Here is a 15841-nt window from a genome sequence, read left to right on the forward strand (position 1 = left end):
AGCATAATGTTTTCAAGGTTCTTTCATGTTGTAGTATGTATCAGCACTTCATTCCTTTTTATTGCCAAATAAAATTCAATTGTTTGTGTATACATTTCATTTATCCATTCATCAGTTGATGAACATGGGTTGTTTCCCCTTTTGGCTATTATGAATAATGCTGCTATAAACATGTGTATACAAGGTGTGCACGGACACATGTTTTCAGTTCTCTTGGGTATATAGCCAGGAGTGGAATTGCTTGGTTATACGGTAAGTCTGGGTTTAACCATTTGAGGAACTGCCAGACTATTTTCCAAAGTTGCTGTACTATTTTACATTCCCACCAGCATTATACAAGTGTTCCAATTATCCTCACATCCTTGCCAACACTTGTTATTGTTTCACTTTTTTATTATAACTATCCTAGGGGGGTGTGAAGTGGTATCTCATTGTGGTTTTGATTTATATATCACTGATAGCTAATGATACTGGATATCTTTTTATGTGTTTGGCCATTTTTTAAAATTCAGTTTTATTGAGATATATTCACATACCGTACAGTCATCCATGGTGTACAATTGACTGTTCACAGTACCATCACATAGTTATGCATTCATCACCCAATCTATTTTTGAACATTTTCCTTATACCAGAAAGAATCAGAATAAGAAAAATAAAAATAAAAAAGAACACCCAAATCATCCCCCCCATCCCACCCTATTTTTCATTTAGTTTTTGTCCCCATTTTTCTACTCATCCATCCATACTGGATAAAGGGAGTGCAATCCACAAGGTTTTCACAATCACACTGTCACCCCTTGTAATCTACATTGTTATACAATCCTCTTCAAGAGTCAAGGCTACTGGGTTGGAGTTTGGTACTTTCAGGTATTTACTTCTAGCTATTCCAATACATTAAAACCTAAAAAGTGTTATCTATATAGTACGTAAGCATGTCCACCAGAGTGACCTCTCGACTCCATTTGAAATCTCTCAGCCACTGAAGCTCCTTATTTCATTTTGCATCCCCCTTTTGGCCAAGATGTTCTCAATCCCATGATGCCAGGTCCAGATTCATCCCTGGGAGTCATATTGCGTGTTGCCAGGGAGATTTACACCCCTGGGAGTCCCTCTGCCCCATTTTTGCCTTTTTATTCTTCTGGAACTCCAATCACATGTTATGTTGGATCTTCTCACCCCATCTTCCATGTCTCTTAGCCCGTTGTTTATATTATTGGTCTGTTTATTTTGTTTGGCTGCATTCTGGATAATTTCACCGGATCTAGTTTCTCATTCAATAATTGTCTGTATTCAGTTGTGTCTAATCTACAGGAACAGCGTTTTTAATTTATATTTTTATTTCCAGATGTTTGGTTCTTTTTCAAATCTACACCTATTTTCAAGCTCCTCTTTTAGTACCTAAATCATTTTTAAACGTATTTAAATTCTATAACTGATAACTCTGAAGTCTGAAGTCTATGAATGTCTGATTCTGCCATCTGTTATTTTTGATGGCCTTTGCTCTTGGTGTTTTGTTGCTTTATATATCTTGTGAATTTTTCTTTAAGCTGCTCATTTTTCTTGGAACTTTACCAGTGGGAAATATTTAAGAAGTGAGATGAATAAAGGTTCATCCAAGGAGGATGTGTATGTGCTTCTACCAGGTGTCTGAGACCACCACCATTCTGGGGCCATTCGAAATTCTTGGATTGAGTTTCTTGATGTGCAAACCCACATGAGGGCTGGCTTATGAATAAAAATTTCACTCCAGTAAGTGACAAGGTTCAATTTCCCTTTGGGATCCCAGGAAAGCAGATTTAGGATTAGTTCACAGAGTGTGCAGCCCTTTGGGTCCCAGCTTTATGGAGGGTTCTCCCACCAGGCCTCTCATTTTGCATAGGTCTTGGGCTGTCTTGCCCTCAAGCATCAAGGATCCCAAAATCCAATGCCCAAGTTCCTTTGGTTTGTCAAATATCTCAGGGCAAAGCCCAGGCTTCAGGATTCTGCTGCCTCTCTTGCCTTTTTTGCCCATCTATTCCTTACTTTCTGGCTAGCTCATTGTTGCATTTAAAAAGATTTTGTTATTGTTATTTATCTCGTATTTTTAGCTGTTTGCAAAGGGATGATCAGTTTAGGCAACTATTCTACCATGATACCAGAAAAGAAGTGATTAGCCATTCCTTTTTCAAGTATTTTCTCCCTCTGGATTTCGTTTCCTGGAAGTCCTTTCAGCTATAATGTCAAGGTTTTCAATCCTCTACTCTCCCTCTCTCTGCCTTCTCTACTTTCTCCGCTCTGACTTACAATTTATCAATCCCTTCTTTAACTGTAAGTTATTATTTAAGTCTTCCAATGAGTTGCTTATTTTAAGGACCATATTCTTTATTCCCAAGATTTCTAATCAGTTCTTTATTGTATCTACTCTCTGTTCTTGAGTTACGGGGGCCAGTCCCTTTTATCTCTCTGAGATAAAGGAGTACTTGTCTCGATGCCTTTTAGGATGTTACTATTTCAATTTCCCTGGTATCAGCTTCCCCACTTGTTGTATTGTTGGCTGTTTTTTTAAAATTCAATTTTATTGAGACATATTCACATACCATACAATCAGCCAAAGTGTATGTACAATCATTCACAGTACCATCATATAGTTCTGCATTCATCACCCCAACCTATTTTTTGAACATTTTCCTTGTACCAGAAAAAGTGAAAATAAGAATAAAAAATAAAAGTAAAAAAGAACACCCAAATCATACCCCCCTTCCCACCCTATTTTTCATTTAGTTTTTTGTCCCCATTTTTCTACTCATTCATCCATACACTGGATAAAGGGAGTGTGATCCACAAGGCTTTCACAATCACACCGTCACCTCTTGTAAGCTACATTGTTATACAGTCGTCTTCAAGAGTCAAGGCAGTTACTGGGTTGCAGTTTGATAGTTTCAGGTATTTACTTCTAGCTACTCCAATGGATTAAATCCTAAAAAGTGTTATCTATATAGTGCATAAGAATGCCCACCAGAGTGACCTCTCGACTCCATTTGGAATCTCTCAGCCACTGAAATTTTATTTCATTTCATTTCACATCCCCCTTTTGGTCAAGAAGATGTTCTCAATCCCATGATGCTGGGTCCAGATTCATCCCCGGAGTCATATCCCGTGTTGGTTTGTTGGCTATTTTTTTTTTATATTCACTTTATTGAGATATATTCACATACCACACAGTGATACAAAACAAATCATACATTCTGTTGTTCACAGTACCATTACATAGTTGTGCATTCATCACCAAAATCAATACCTGACACCTTCATCACCACACAGACAAAAATAACAAGAATAATAATTAAAGTGAAAAAGAGCAATTAAAGTAAAAAAGAACACTGGGTGCCTTTGTTGGTTTGTTTTTTGCCTTCCCCCATTTTTCTACTCATCCATCCATAAACTAGACAAAGGGGAGTATGGTCCTTATGGCTTCCCCAATCCCATTGTCACCCCTCGTAAGCTACACTTTTATACAATCGTCTTCAAGATTCATGTGTTCTGGGTTATAGTTTGATAGTTTCAGGTATCTACCACCAGCTACCCCAATTCATTAGAACCTAAAAAGTGTTGTCTATATTGTGCGTAAGAGTGCCCACCAGAGTGACCTCTCGGCTCGTTTTGGAATCTCTCTACCACTGAAGCTTATTTCATTTCATTTCCCCCTTTAGGTCAAGAAGACCCCCACAATGCCGGGTCTACATTCCTCCCCAGGAGTCATATTCCACTTTGCCAGAGAGATTCACTCCCCTGGGTGTCTGATCCCACATGGGGGGAGGGCAGTGCTTTCACCTGCCAAGTTGGCTTAGCTAGAGAGAGAGGGCCACATCCAAGCAACAAAGATGCATTCAGGAGGAGGCCCTTAGGCACAATTATAGGGAGGCCTAGCCTCTTCTTTGCAGCAAGAGTCTTCCCAAGGGCAAGTCCTGTGGTAGAGGGCTCAGCCCATCAAACCACCAGTCCCCTATGTCTGTGAGCACATTAGCAACCATCAAGGTGGGGCAGCCCAATACCCCTGCATTCTCCACCAGCTCCTCAAAGGGGCTCGTCATATTTTTTCCTTGTTTTTTTTTTTTCCACTTTTTTTTTTAAATCAACCGTATAAAAAATAAAAAAATAAAAAAAATTTAAAAAGACATACAATAAAACAACATTTCAAACAGACCATAACAAGGGAGTAAGAAAAAGACAACTAACCTACAATAACTACTTTACTTCCAACATGTTCCTACTCTACCCCAAGAAAGTAATCTAATATAGCAACATTTCTGTGAACTTGTTCCTACTATACCCATCAGAAATTAACAGACCATAGTCATTCCTGGGCATTCCCAAAACGTTAAATTTACCCACGATAGCTTAACTGTTCTTATTGGATTATTGTTCCCCCTTTCTTAATTGCTCTCTATTGCTAGTTCCCCTACATTCTACATTATAAACCATTCGTTTTACATTTTTCAAAGTTCACATTAGTGGTAGCATATAATATTTCTCTTTTTGTGCCTGGCTTATTTCGCTCAACATTATGTCTTCAAGGTTCATCCATGTTGTCATGTTTCACGAGATCGTTCCTTCTTACTGCCGTGTAGTATTCCATCGTGTGTATATACCACATTTTATTTATCCACTCATCTGTTGAAGGACATTTGGGTTGTTTCCATCTCTTGGCAATTGTGAATAATGCTGCTATGAACATTGGCGTGCAGATATCTGTTCATGTCACTGCTTTCAGATCTTCCGGGTACATACCGAGAAGTGCAATCGCTGGATCGAATGGTAAGTCTTTATGTAGTTTTCTAAGGAACTGCCAGACTGACTTCCAGAGTGGCTGAACCATTATACAGTCCCACCAACAATGAATAAGAGTTCCAATTTCTCCACATCCCCTCCAGCATTTGTAGTTTCCTGTTTGTTTAATGGCAGCCATTCTAATTGGTGTGTGTTGGCTATTTTTTGAGGCATTGTATTGTCTCATGTGCTTTGCAATTTCTGAGTGCCCACCATGCGTGGCAGTTTTTGCTTTTCTTTCACTCTTTAAGGCAGTTTTTCTGCCAGGGTACCCACAGCTGTAAACTCAGAAGCAAACCTTTCATCAGCAATCTGGGCTCTAGTACTGCAAGGAAAAGCCACTCTAATCCTGGAGCTGGTGGTGAACGGGAGCCCAGATGCCAGTCACCAGGAGGCTGGGTCCCTCCTCTGCCACAACAATCTTGTTTCCAACTATAGTCCCCAGAGGTAGCGGGGAGTCTTCATCCTGTATTCCCGGGGAAGGGAGGAAGTCTGATGCCAGTCCTGGCACCCGGGCATATCTGGTCCCTGTCTCATGGAAATTAGAGACCTGGCCTTGTCCCTCAGCTCACAGCTGCAAATGTCTGCTCCTTTTCTACACAGGAATTATCTTCTGCAAGTAACTCATAATTTTAACTTAAAATTTAATTTACTATTGAGTGTGCTGGTCTCTGTGTGTCAACACTCACTGCACCTCCCTGACCTGAGTTCTCAGCACTGTCCATGAAAGCCGGAATAGTGTGCGCCTGGAACACAGCACGGATGGAAGAACACTCTGGAATGGCTTAGTGGGAGGAGGGCCCTCGCATTCCCTCTGCCCCACAATCCTTTCCTCCCACTCCAAATGGCCCAGCTGAGGAGCTCACTCCATCTCTAAACCTGCTGGGATGGAATGTCTACGTATGTGCCTGAAGGCTTTTTGGCAGCACATGTACTCTGCTGTCAAAGCCAGGACAGTGACCAAGGGCAGAAGCTGTGGAAGTGGGGAGGAGGTGTGCCACCCTCTGGGGCACGTCACACAGAGGCTCTGCTTAGGAAGAGGTTGGGTGGGGGCACAGTAGGCTCAAGGAGAAACACTGACAGACACCCAAGGGTGTGACCATCCTAGAGGAGCTATAATTCCATTTGGCCACGGGTACCGGGAGTCGGAGATGATATGACCAGTCACCTCGGGGAGTCAACCCCACCGAGGAGTGTCCTGGGCCTCAAGCCAGCGCCCTGGGGGCCCAACAGCCAGGAACACATCTTAAACCCAGCCTTCAACACTCCAGTCTACAGCAGAATGGGCCACCCCTCTCCCATACGGGGGCCCTGGACTAAGAAGCCACAGTCTAGCCCTGACTGGCTGACATGGGGGAAAGGGCTGCCTGGGGCTGGGCAGGCTGGGAAAGGGCCAGTATCAGGGGCCTCTAATCTGTGGCGCAGAAATGAGGCTTACCAGGGCATAGCGTACCCCCTTAACAGGCCCACTCCTGAGGAACAGGGTGGAAGCCTCTCAGGATGTCCCAGAGACCACTGCAAGGCCCAGAGTTTATAACTGAACTGTCCCAGAATCTGTCTTTGTCACCCAAAGGTTGTGAGATGACCACCACTGACCATGGATGGGCCAGGACCTGGACCCAGAGGGTCACCCAGGATGTTCCCCATCCCCTCTGCCTCGACATGCCCAGCCCAGTACAGGCCTTACTAGCATTAAGCACCACCTCTGCAGTCAGCCTGCTTGGGACCCAAACCATAGTACACCTCTAGGACCCAGGAAAAGAACTGATAGGTTTCAATCACATACAGGGGTTTATTTGTCTCTATTTCCAGAAGTAGAAAAAGTTCAAAATACATACAAAGTATATACACAGGCCCACTCACAGAGTTGTTGCTGGCTCCACCCCATCGGTGCTTGCCCAAAAAGCAAGGTGCTAACCTCACCCCATGGGGATTTCAGACCTGAAGGAGCAGGCAGTCACTGCCCTGAAGCCAAATGGGGGTGATGGCAAGCCCAGGCCCCACCTCTATCCAAGACCATCCACCTACAGGAGAGGCTGTGGGGAGGAGGGGGTCAAAGCACGTCTCAGTCGGAATCACAGGCTTCCTGCTCGGCGGTGGCATCCACTGTGGAGGCCAGGCTGTCCTCCTGGCCTTTCAGCCTCTCACCTGGGAGGGAGAGCAGACAGAAGTGGTGGGGAGGGGCATTGGACATGGGCCCACCCAGAAAGTGGGGGCCCCACCTTGCCCAGCCGTGCACTTACGGATCAGCTCAGCGATGGCCCTCTGGGTCCGCTTCTCTAGCTTCTCCAGCTTCTTGGCTACATCTCTCTTGAGGTCCCTGGAGTGGGGAAGTGGGGGGAGGCCAGAGACTAAAGGCTGGTCTGGGTGTGGCCTGGGGCCCCCTGCCCACCTAGAGGCCCTCTGGCATGAGGAATCACACTCGCTTCCCTGAGGGGGCTGGCCTGGGGAGGAGGCCAGGAAGCCCCTCTGTTTCCTTGTCAGTACTCTCCAGAACCCAGCATCAGCCACCCTTCTTGCTCCCACTGAGGCAGGGGACTGGCACCACAGCCCCACCCAGTACTCGCGTGCATGCAAGGATGGATGGCTGATGGATGGTTCCTCAAGTCTCCTTCTTGGTCTGGCCCCATGGTCACCATCAGGGAGCAACTTGCACTGGCCCACTGTGGGTCCCACTTCCCCCAGGCCACACACTCACCCCCATGACCACAGGTGTCCAAAAGTATGCACACACCGAGCCCATTCTCTCTGGCTCTGGGTTTCCTAGGATACATGGCCCATGCTGTTGTTTCATCAAATTAAAACAACCTCAGCCAGTGCTGTACTGACACAGAGCCAGGCTTCTCAGAATTGCAGGAGAGGTCAAGTGCCTCTACCTGGCCCCAGGTAGAATAAACACGATCCTCCCAGCCCACATGGCCCTCTCTCGCCCTCTTTTTCAGCTCAGTCACGGGGGCACTGGAGAAGGATGAGCACCCCAATTTCACAGATGAGGCAACAGGGGCCAGGGGGGTATAGACTAGTTGGTGGCAGAATTGGGGCAAAAACCCACATCTGCCCTTCCCATCATCCTGCCCCTCACTGCAGCCCTGAGGCCTGCCTCACTCAAATGGGGCTGTCTGGGTGCAGTGGGTCCTCGTCCTTTCAGAAGGAGCTGCTGCTCTCCCTCTGCCTGAGCCTCCTCCCCAGGGCCAGCCCCTTTCTAGCCTCCAGGTGTGGGCGCACATCATCCCCCTTTCCTTCCCTTCCATCACTCCACTTACGCCTTTCTCAGCACTCATTTTGGACAGTAATTGTCTTTTTGTAGCTACATGTCTATACTGTCTGTCTCCTGCTATGGGGGAAGAAGGGCCCAGCTTTAAGCCCAAGTTGGGCACCAAGGACCCCCAGTTTGCACCAGCCCTGCAGAGCTGCACGACACTCACCAGTCAGGCTTCCGGGGGGCGAGGTTGGCCAGGTCCTGGGGAGGGAGGACACGTACATCAGGGCCAGAGGGGCCAGGTCCCAGGGGAGGTGGGAGGACAGGGGACCAAGGTGGGGAAGCAGAAGAATGGGAAGGAGGAAGGAGGAGAAAGAGGGGAAGTAGGGAGGTGGAAAGAGAAGAAAGAAGTGAAAAGAAGGAAGCAGATCAGAGGGAGAGCAGGGAGGGGATGGGAGAAAGAACCCACAGAAACAACAAGGGGGAACAGGGGCCCACCCCAGGCACTCACCACTTCCTCAATGACGGGCTCCGGCCTGGCGGCCTCCAGCTGCTCCTTCACCTTCTCTTCCACTAGAGGGTGCAAGACAACAACGAAGGAGAGTCGGAAAGGCGCTGCCACACCCCGAGCTCCTGGGTCTCCTTGGCCCTACCTCTCCCCTCCACCCCTGACCAGCCAGAGGCCAAGCCCCAGAAAAGGCAGCGCTGGACGAGGGGCCAAGTTTCCCAGGGTGAAGGCCCAATTTCCTCACGGGGTAAGGGAGAGACAGTGGGAGGCAGTCAGCTGGAGCAGCCCCGACCTCCAGTCAGAAGCATGGCTACTGCTCTCAGCCTCGGGCTGCCCACTGTAAACCAACAGGGTTGCCTGGATATACTCAAAGGTGCATGGTTTTGTGAAGGGCTTGAGGACTGGCTTTTCCCCTAACCTCCAGGGACTCCTGGGCTCTGAGGATGTCCTCTGGGCCCTGGACTGGCCTGGGTTGCAGGTGACTTTTCTCAGGTGTGGGAGTGGCACCTGCGGACTCCACCCAGCACGGCCAGCGCCGCAGGCTGACCAGGAGGCCCCACCCTGTGGGGAGAGTCACCAGAGGCGGCCTGGCCAGACATTGGTGACACATCTGGGCTCTGTGGGCTCCTCCACCCCTGTCAATCAGTTGCCCCATCTTCTCAGCAGGTAGGAATCAATCACTCAGGGCAAAACTGTGTTGGGAAAGTTTTGGTAAAAATAAAAGTTAAACTTGACTGGAACCAGACATGAGAGGCCCCAGTTAGCATCTAGCAGGTAATGACCACTACCCACAGAGGGGTACATGGCTGGGGCCTTTGACACCAGGTTCATCTGAAGCTGCTTTTCCTCCTGGGCTTCCATCCTGACCTGACTGAGTACATCCCCTAGCACCACAGGGAACTTCTGCCTCACCCCAGTGTCCTCTTCTCCCCTGTACCTTTCCTCAGAGGTCCTGTCCATGCTCCCTCATGGCCCCCGTGACCTGCCTCTCCTCCTTCCAGCCACAGGTGTGAGTTCCTGGCTGCCTCTTGACCCCAAGGCACAGGACTAGCCCCCCAGCCCAATGCCCTGTCCTGACTTACTGCCCTCTGCTGTGCCTCTACCCCCCCCCCCACCACCATAGTGGGGCCCAAACCTTGAAACCACCAGGGAAGCATCTGAATCTCAGGGGTAGAGGAGGTAGATAAGCAGACTAGGATGTGGCTGAATGGGCAACATTTCACTTTCTTATAAGATAAAAGCATTTATCTATTACTTGTGTAATTAAAAATTGATAGCGGTAAAGAATAAAAACTGAGATGATCTCCAGAAATCTGCATGATCCAGAAGCTCCCCAGCCTCTTTAGGGTGGAAGGTCACAGAAGCACCAAGGGCCGGCCAGATGTTGCTGGTTGCTGTGCTGCTTCCCATACTGCAGCGAGGTGTGAGCAGCCCCCTGGTCCAGCCCACATGCTAGCCCCCCACTCCACTGCCTTGAACACCTCTCCTCATTATCCACGTTCCAGAGCTGCCTGGCTGGAGCCCAGCTGGTATCTGCCCGCGCACTGCTCTGAGGGTGCCTGAATGATTGTCAGGGTCCCTCCCTCTGACCCACCCAGAGCCCACAGGACCCACAGTCCTGCCCTATTTCCTAAGGGGTCCAGGGCCTCTTCCTGGGCCCCTTGGTGGTCCTGGGAGTCCTCAAACTCAGGGTCTGGGCAGGTAAGAGCAGGCATAGCAGAGCCCTGCAGTGCCCTGACCACCTCTCTGCTGTCACCGCAGACTATCTGCAGCTGACGTGAGATGATGGAGGAGGGTCCCAGAGGCCCAACTTCCAGCCCTGACACTTGCTGGTTGTTCTCCAAGAAAGGTCAACACCTGCTGATCCAGTGATGCGACTGACAATGCCACAGAGGAGAGATGGGGAGGCTGCCTACCTACCCGCGACAGGTTTGGCCTGGGGCACCCTCCTCCTCTTCAGGTCCTCGTCCTCTGGGACATAGTTCCGCAGTCTGAGCTCCCTATGAGCAGAGAGAACAAGCAGAGATGAAGGGGAAGCATGGGACAATCTCATTGACCTCATATGACTTCCAAGTCAAAATGTGATGAACCCACACAAGCTGCTCACTTCCCAACTTTCCTCTGGTCTCTCTGGAGACAGCCTGGTGAAGAAGGAAAAGCACAAACACAGAGACCTCATTGGGTCAGGCCTCCCCGTCTCTGAGCCGCAGACTCCTCATGTGTCGATGAGCACCTGGGTGAGCTGCTCTCCCAAGGCCCAGCCTGCATTTCAGGGTCATGGTTGTCTCCCAGAGCTGGGGCCAGAGATGCCCTGGGGAGCGTTCACTGGATGTCTCTCCTGGATTATCTCCACTTGACAGCTAACAGAGGGTCAGAGAGACTGCTCCATTTTCCTAAGGTCACACAGCAGTGGTTGTAGGGTCTGAGACCAAAGCAAGATCTGACCCCTAGCCAGGACAAGAGCCCCTGAGCTGAGTTACTCCTAAAAGAGAAGGCCAGTGATAACCCCTGGGTTCCCCAAAGCCAGGTCTCCTCCTCAGAGCCTTTGTGCTCTGGGACCACTGCCACATAATCCCTCAAATACTGGGGACAAATGTCATGTTCATGAAGCAGTGAGTGATGAAGCAAGCAATGTGCCCGGGGATTTCAGAGGGGGCCTGGCTGCCTACAGCTAGGGGGAACATGAGAGGATTCCAGGGAGAGGTGGTGACTGGGTCTGAGGCTGGAGAGTGGACAGGGCCAAGGTACAAAGCAAATGAGGCTGACCCCACAGGGCTCCATGACTGCTGGGAGAGACGGGTAAGGGCTGTGGGAACAGGCCTGATGTTGCACAAGGCTGGGAGAGCCACAGTCCGCCTGGATGCCCCTGCAAGAAGTCTTTAAAATGCTACCAGGGCAGACCCCAAGACCTCCACAAAGAGGTAGAAGCCAGGAGGGGCCAGAATCACAGAAGTCACATACACATACCCTGGGACCTAGGGCCAGTGACCAAGTTTCTAGTTTCCTCTCACCTCAGTCTCCTCAGGTCGGCTGGCTGCACTGAAGGATCACTGGGAGCTGCCCTGGCTCAGCAGCTCATCAAACCCTGACTGAAGCTTGTCCCCAGGAGGAAGGCGAGCTTTTTCAGTGGTGAGACAGCTTGTCTGTGGCCACATAGCTGACAAGAGTAATGCCCTGAACTTGGGACTTTTTGATGCCAAATTCGGCCCCCTATTCATCAGCTCCACCTGTCCCCCCCACCTGCCCCCCAAGTACACATGAGCTCTGCTTCCCTCCTGCCAGGGCCTCTGTGCTGGGAGGGTGGGGGGTGGGGGAAGGGCAGCACCAGCATCTCCTGTGCAGAGGAAGCCCACCCCACACTCCCAGGGGCTGATTCCACTAAGCAACAGGGAAAGACACCCCACCTTGGCCCCCACTCCCTAATGCCTGCCCCGGGTCTAAGGGTAAGTGTCAGGTTACTGAGGCACAGGGAGAGAAAGTGGGACATGATTTGTGACTTTCGTTCACAAGAGGGTGGGGAGAAAAGAGGAAGAGAAACTGGGTGTGGGAAGAAAACTGCAGGGATTAGTGAGAAAAAAACTGTCAATCTCTGAAACTGACTCCAAGGTTCTGTGAGAAATCGGTGGAAGAGAGGAGAGTCTGCTGGCAACTGTACCCAGAACTCGAAGCAGCAGCAAGTATCCACGCTACCCGCCTGCCCCTGCCAAATCCCCTGTAGCCCATGGCTGCACAAGACCTGCTGGAACGAGGGAGACAGAGAGGCCAGAAGAGAGAGAGAGCCGCATCAGCTGCGGGCTGCCCCCATAGCACCCCAGCAGCTCCCGGAGTGAGCGCTGGACAAGCAGTCACGAACGCCTGGGTCCCACCACTCTAGTACTTCATTGACCTAACCTAATCAGATAGAAATGAAGGAAGGGGAAAGAAATAAATTATTAAAGGAGAAGGAGAAAGGAGAAAGGCGAGGTAGAAGGAAGGTAGGAGGGTGAAAAGAGAGAAAGGAAATGACCTTAACCATCACCCCCGACACACTGCTGCCCATTCTCCTTGGAAACAGCAATGAAGTCACAACCACTGTATCAACTAGATGCTATTATCTCACTGTGTCTCCTACAACTTTGATTTCTTGGTTTATCCTCTGGAAAGACTAGGAAGGGGGATGTGGACATCCTGAGAAGTAGCTCTGTGGAGCCCGCACTCCATCCTGAAACCAGCCCGAGTTCCTCCCGTGAAACCAGGTGAGTCTCAGGAGGCCTGGGTTAGGATGTCCGCGCATCCCGGTTTTCCCAGGACAGGCCTGTGTACACGCGTTGCAGGGCACGCTCATTCTCAGCACTCCCCTGTTCTCAAAACTGCCCAGATTCGGATGGTAAATGCCATGAGCGTTCCAGGAATGAGCCGTGCTGGCCTGACGCTGACCTGTAGCCTCCTCTAGAGCCACTCCCCCGCCATCACCTGCTATTTCCTCCTCCTTTTTGATGGCGTCTGTGCTTCTTTAACACCCTGCCAACTTATATTTATAGTAATATTCATGCCATGTTGGTATCTGTCCTTGTTTTGATTATAGCCATATCCCCAACAGCTTGCATGATTATTCAGCCATATTACATGCTCAATACTAGTCCACTGAATGAATGAATGAATGAACTGTGTGAAAAAGTTCATAATTAACAGCACTGAAGTATATATTTGAATATGGTTAAAAGGGTCAATTTTAGGTTATATATATATATATATATATATATATATATTACTAGAATAATAATTAAAAAAAAACCCACATAGGACCATATAACACAGTGAATCTTGTTTTAAAAAGTTATCTATATATATATGGACAGAAGAAAATAAGCAAAAGTAAAAGTCATAATTACATTGTAGATTATTTAATTTTTTCTTTAATATTGTTCTTGTAATAAAACATTTCAATTTTAAAAAAAGAACGTCTGTGTCCCAACCATTGTGGGAATGTTCCACTCTGAGCCCCAGTTTCACACCTATAAAAAAGAGGCTATCTGGGTGTGTTCAGCTCTATCAAGCGAGGCTCAAGCCCTCCCCCACCAGCTCTTTTGGCGCTAATGAAGAGACTTCCACCCAGTTAGCCCCACCTCCCAGGCACCCCCACTGCTGTTGGGAGAGGTGGGGGGCACTGGGCTCTGCTTGGGGGACAGGCCTTTTTTCCTAATAGAAGCCCAAGATTAATCCCTCTTCTGCAAATAACTTAAACTTGACAACAAACATTAAAAAAAAACTTACTGTCAGCCTTGCAGGAGTACCAAGGCAGCAAAGACTTGAGGAGCCAGAATCACACAGAGAAGGAAAATGTAACAGAGTGAGCCTGACATTTGGCAACTCTTTCCCTTTAAAGCATTGTCTATTTGCAAGCAGTGGCTGAAAGGCTCAGAGACCGAGCAGAGCTGGCAATCTCATGGAGCTAGAGAGAGAAAAATGTGTGTTTACGGCAGCCAAGGAATAGCACACTGGCGAAGCCCCCAGACTTTCTGTTGTGAAGCTCCCCATACTCTCCCCCATCCTAAGAGTAGGGGTGAACTGGAAACAGAGACATATGGAACATGATTCAAAGACCTAACATACAGGTGCATCAGTCCCTGGAACTTCAGGTATCTGTGCGACACCTGAGACTCAGAGCTGGAGTTCGGCACCTATGAATGTCAGTATTACTCCATATAGCAACTGTTAAAAAGCTGAAAAAGTGTTCAGACTTCAATTAGAGATATGAATGAAGCTGATCTGGTTAGCACTAAGGCAAATCAGACTAAAGGGTAAAGGACAATATTGACTGTGTTTTTAAAACTTCAACTTCTGTGGAGACCAAAGGAAGAGATGTTTATTTGATGCAAAATCTATATTTTCTATACATCCTAGTTCAACAGTTTCAGGTTGAAACTGTTTCAGCACACTAAATAATTTAACTTGTATGGTCAGTTTATTCAAACACCATAATTACATGGTACTTTGCATAGGGATTGAGATCTGATTGGTTTGTACAGGTTAGTGTGAAACCCCAATACATCCCAAAGTAATTTGGACAGAGAATAAAAATGTACTTGCGAAGTCCCCCTGAAGGTCTAAGAAAAAAATGCAGAAATATTAAACTACCTGACCTGGAGCATAACTGATATTCTCACAAGCACTGTGGACTACCAATTTAATAGGCTGAGCCCAACATCTTGGGGCTTGCCCTTATGAAGCTTGTTACTGTAAAGAAGAGGCTAAGCCTACTTATAATTGTGCCCAAGAGTCTCCCCCAGAGAACCTCTTTTGTTGCTCAGATGTGGCCTCTCTCTCTAAGCCCACTCAGCAGGTAAACTCACTGCCCTCTCCTCTATGTGGGACATGACTCCCAGGGGTGTAAGTCTCTCTGGCAATGTGGGACATGACTCCCAGGGATGAGCTGGGCCCCAGCATCGTGGGATTGAGAAAGCCTTCTTGACCAAAAGAGGGAAGAGAAATGATGCAAAATAAAGTTTCAGTGGCTGAGAGATTTCAAATGGAGTTAAGAGGTCATTCTGGAGATTATTCTTATGCGCTATGTAGATATCCCTTTTTAGTTTTTAGTGTATTGGAATAGCTAGAAGGAAACACCTGAAACTGCTGAACTGCAACCCAGTAGCCTTGATTCCTGAAGACAACTGTATAACTATGTAGCTTATATGGTGTGACTGTGTGATTGTGAAACCCTCATGGCACACACTCCCTTTATCCAGTGTATGGACACAGGTGAGTAGAAAAGTGGGGACAAAAATTAAATGAATAATAGTGGTGAATGGGGGGATGGGATGTTTTGGGTGGTCTTCTTTACTTGCATTTTAATTTTAATTTTTTTGGAGTAATGAAAATGTTCAAAACTTGATTGTGGTGATGAATGCACAACTATATGATGGTACTTTGAACAACTGATTGTATACTGTGGATGACTGTAGAGTATGTCAATATACCTCAATAAAACTGAATTAAAAAAAAAAAAAGTCCCTGAAGCAATACTTGAAAACACCTCTGAAATTTTTATAGAATTACTGAAAGACACCAAGTCATGAATTACAGAAACACTATGAACCCCAAGTAGGATAAATTCAACAAAAAGTATACCTAGGAAAATCAGTGTTTAACTGCTAAAAAACAAAGACAAAGAGAAAATCTTAAATCAGATAAAGTAGATGACCTTCAAAAGAGAAACTAAAATTGACTGACTTTTCAACAAACTACGAAGCCTTAAGACTATGGAATGATTTCTTTGACATGCTGAAAGAAAATAAAATGCCAAACCAGAATTCTAAATCTACATAAAATAGTCTTAAAAAGAAAGA

The 15841-nt window shown here is 47.4% G+C and overlaps 1 protein-coding gene across 2 annotated transcripts in view; it reads right to left on the bottom strand.

Moving 5' to 3' along the window:
- Positions 1 to 6581: 6581 nt before the first annotated feature.
- CCDC12 (coiled-coil domain containing 12) overlaps positions 6582 to 15841 on the bottom strand; it is a 60997-nt gene continuing 51737 nt past the window's right edge. For both annotated transcript variants that reach the window (XM_037849567.1, XM_037849576.1), the window contains exons 3-7: positions 10437 to 10516; positions 8520 to 8581; positions 8235 to 8269; positions 7053 to 7129; positions 6582 to 6957 (exon numbers count right to left, since the gene is read on the bottom strand). In XM_037849567.1, the coding sequence (XP_037705495.1) occupies positions 6875 to 6957; positions 7053 to 7129; positions 8235 to 8269; positions 8520 to 8581; positions 10437 to 10516 (337 nt within the window). In that variant the 3' untranslated portion in view covers positions 6582 to 6874. The remainder of the gene's footprint in view (positions 6958 to 7052; positions 7130 to 8234; positions 8270 to 8519; positions 8582 to 10436; positions 10517 to 15841) is intronic.

Source organism: Choloepus didactylus, chromosome 1 (genome assembly GCF_015220235.1).
Source record: "Choloepus didactylus isolate mChoDid1 chromosome 1, mChoDid1.pri, whole genome shotgun sequence".
NCBI lineage: Eukaryota > Metazoa > Chordata > Mammalia > Pilosa > Megalonychidae > Choloepus > Choloepus didactylus.